The sequence below is a fragment of the Penaeus chinensis genome, chromosome 42 (assembly GCF_019202785.1).
Source record: "Penaeus chinensis breed Huanghai No. 1 chromosome 42, ASM1920278v2, whole genome shotgun sequence".
Classification (NCBI taxonomy): Eukaryota; Metazoa; Arthropoda; class Malacostraca; order Decapoda; family Penaeidae; genus Penaeus; species Penaeus chinensis.
This window is the reverse complement of record NC_061860.1, coordinates 1885989-1888488: the sequence shown is the minus strand read 5'-3', so window position 1 is coordinate 1888488 and position 2500 is coordinate 1885989. Positions and strand designations below refer to the sequence as shown.

At 33.6% G+C, this 2500-nt stretch overlaps 1 protein-coding gene across 2 annotated transcripts in view; it reads left to right on the top strand.

The window, feature by feature from the left end:
- LOC125048043 (beta-1,4-galactosyltransferase galt-1-like) overlaps positions 1 to 2500 on the top strand; it is a 38385-nt gene that overhangs the window by 19354 nt on the left and 16531 nt on the right. For both annotated transcript variants that reach the window (XM_047646669.1, XM_047646668.1), the window contains 2 exons: positions 1146 to 1248; positions 1766 to 1933. In XM_047646669.1, coding sequence (XP_047502625.1) covers positions 1147 to 1248; positions 1766 to 1933 — 270 coding nt within the window. In that variant the 5' untranslated portion in view covers position 1146. The remainder of the gene's footprint in view (positions 1 to 1145; positions 1249 to 1765; positions 1934 to 2500) is intronic.

Below are 2500 nucleotides of genomic sequence, written 5' to 3'. Positions count from 1 at the left end.
GAGGCACCGAGACAGAGACAGAGAAAGAGAGAGACAGAGACAGAGGCAGTGAAAGAGAAAGAGAAAGCGAAAGAGACAGAGACAGAAAGAGACAGACAGAGATAGATAGAGAGAGAGAGAGAGAGAGAGAGAGAGAGAGAGAGAGAGAGAGAGAGAGAGAGAGAGAGAGAGAGAGAGAGAGAGAGAGAGAGAGAGAGATATCAATGCGCTCGCGCATGTGTGTGTGTGTGTGTGTGTGTGTGTTTTTGTGTGTGTGTGTGTTTGTGTGTTTGTGTGTGTGCGCGCGCGTGTGCGTGTGTGCGTGCGTGTGTGTGTGTGTGTGTATGCGTGTGCGCGTGTGCGTGTGCGTGTGTGTGAGTGCTCCTTGATAAATTCACGGAAAGGAGAAGGTACGTAACATGTGTCTTTCTTTGTCCTTCTCTCTCTCTCTCTCTCTCTCACACACACACACACACACGCGCACATACATACATACACACACGCACACATACATACACACACGCACACATACATATATATATATATATATATATATATATATATATATATATATATATAATGTACATACATGTTTACATATATGTGTACATATATATTATATATTTACATATGTGTGTCTTGTATATAACTACAACACGCACACAAGCAAATACTTGCGTATATACACAGATACATATATGCTCACAGACACATAGGCATGATATACCTACCAATCAATTTAATCGTCTAATACTTTGCCAATCGAACTTTCTGCCTATCTTCTATTCATTCTAATGTCAGTCTGTCAATATATACACAAAGCAAGATACAGGCAGATTAATAGACGTATTGAACATGCAGATCTATCTTTCATGAACAGAGGTTCATTCGATTACCTGAATCGATGGATATACCGACATGCAAATAATGTAGTATTTTAAGATGTGACATAATCTCTGAATAACGTACTGAAGGATGAAAATTGTAGAAGGTTACTTGTGGTCGTTGACTGATGAGTTGGCGCATGCACTAATACCACGAGAAATGTTCAATTTAGTTCACTGGATGGTGGAGGTTAATATACAGTCTCACTGTACAAAGTAGCAGCTCTTGGTTCCACTGAATCCGGTTGTTCCTAAATTATATCATAACTTCTATGGTTGCAGCATGAGGTGGCTGTGGCGGTTGTGGCTCAGGTCGAGTTTCACCAAATTCTTCTCCTTCTTGGTGGTGACGGCTGTCTGTGTGCATCAGATCCTCACCAACGACGTGAGTATTTTCTGGTGTTGTCTCTCTCTCTTTCACCACAAGAGAAGTCCACGGTCAACGGACTCAGTTCGTGGATCTTTATCCTTCTTCTTAAACACGTGTGTACAATTAAAAAAAAAAAAAAAAAAAAAAATACCATAAACATTGTTATGATATAGCTAAATATATATATATACATGTTTTTTTTTTTTTTTTTTTTTTTTTTTTTTAATTAACGAATATGGACGTTTTTGGGTACTTTACAGTTATAGGATTTTAAACGTACGTCTATTTCAAAGGAATGCTAGAGTCTATAGATTCATTTTGATGACAATGGACTACCACTGCGAGTACTAAAGCATATTTAATCAGTAAATTCATCGCTTTATACTCCTCGCTCAACAAAACCAGCAGACAACATCATTCTATAACCTACGGAAACTTTTTTTCCCCCCGAAATGTAAAAAAAATCGACTTAAAAGACTCAACACGACGGACGTCCGACATTGGAATTAAATAAACCTTCTTCGCCCATCAGCCATGGCTTCATTCGAGGGACAGGAGCGACGAAGTGGGCCAGGAGGTGGAGACTCAAAGCGAGGAATCCCAGGGCACCGTCGCCGCCGCCGTCGTCACCTCCACACGGGCCTCCGACGATGTTCTCCACCCAGAGCCATCGCTTGCTTCTTCAAGTGACTGGATGGAGGTACGTGCGAATAATGACCTAATGGTTGTAGTTACTATTGTCATTATTATTTTTATTATCGTTATTAGTTTTATTATTGGTGTCGCTGTTATTAATGTTATTATCATTATTTCATTAGCATTATTGTTATAGTTGTATTATTGTTATTGTTATTATGTTATTATTATTTTGTTATTAATATCATTTCTATTTCGTTTTTACTATCATTATTGCTATAGTCATAATCATTATCATTATTGCTATTGTCATTATTATTATTATTATTATTATTATTATTATTATTATTATTATTATTATTATTATTATTATTATTATTATTATTATTATTATTATTATTATTATTATTATTATTATTATTATTATTATTATTATTATTATTATTATTATTATTATTATTATTATTATTATTATTATTATTATTATTATTATTATTATTATTATTATTATTATTATTATTATTATTATTATTATTATTATTATTATTATTATTATTATTATTATTATTATTATTATTATTATTATTATTATTATTATTATTATTATTATTATTATTATTATTATTATTAT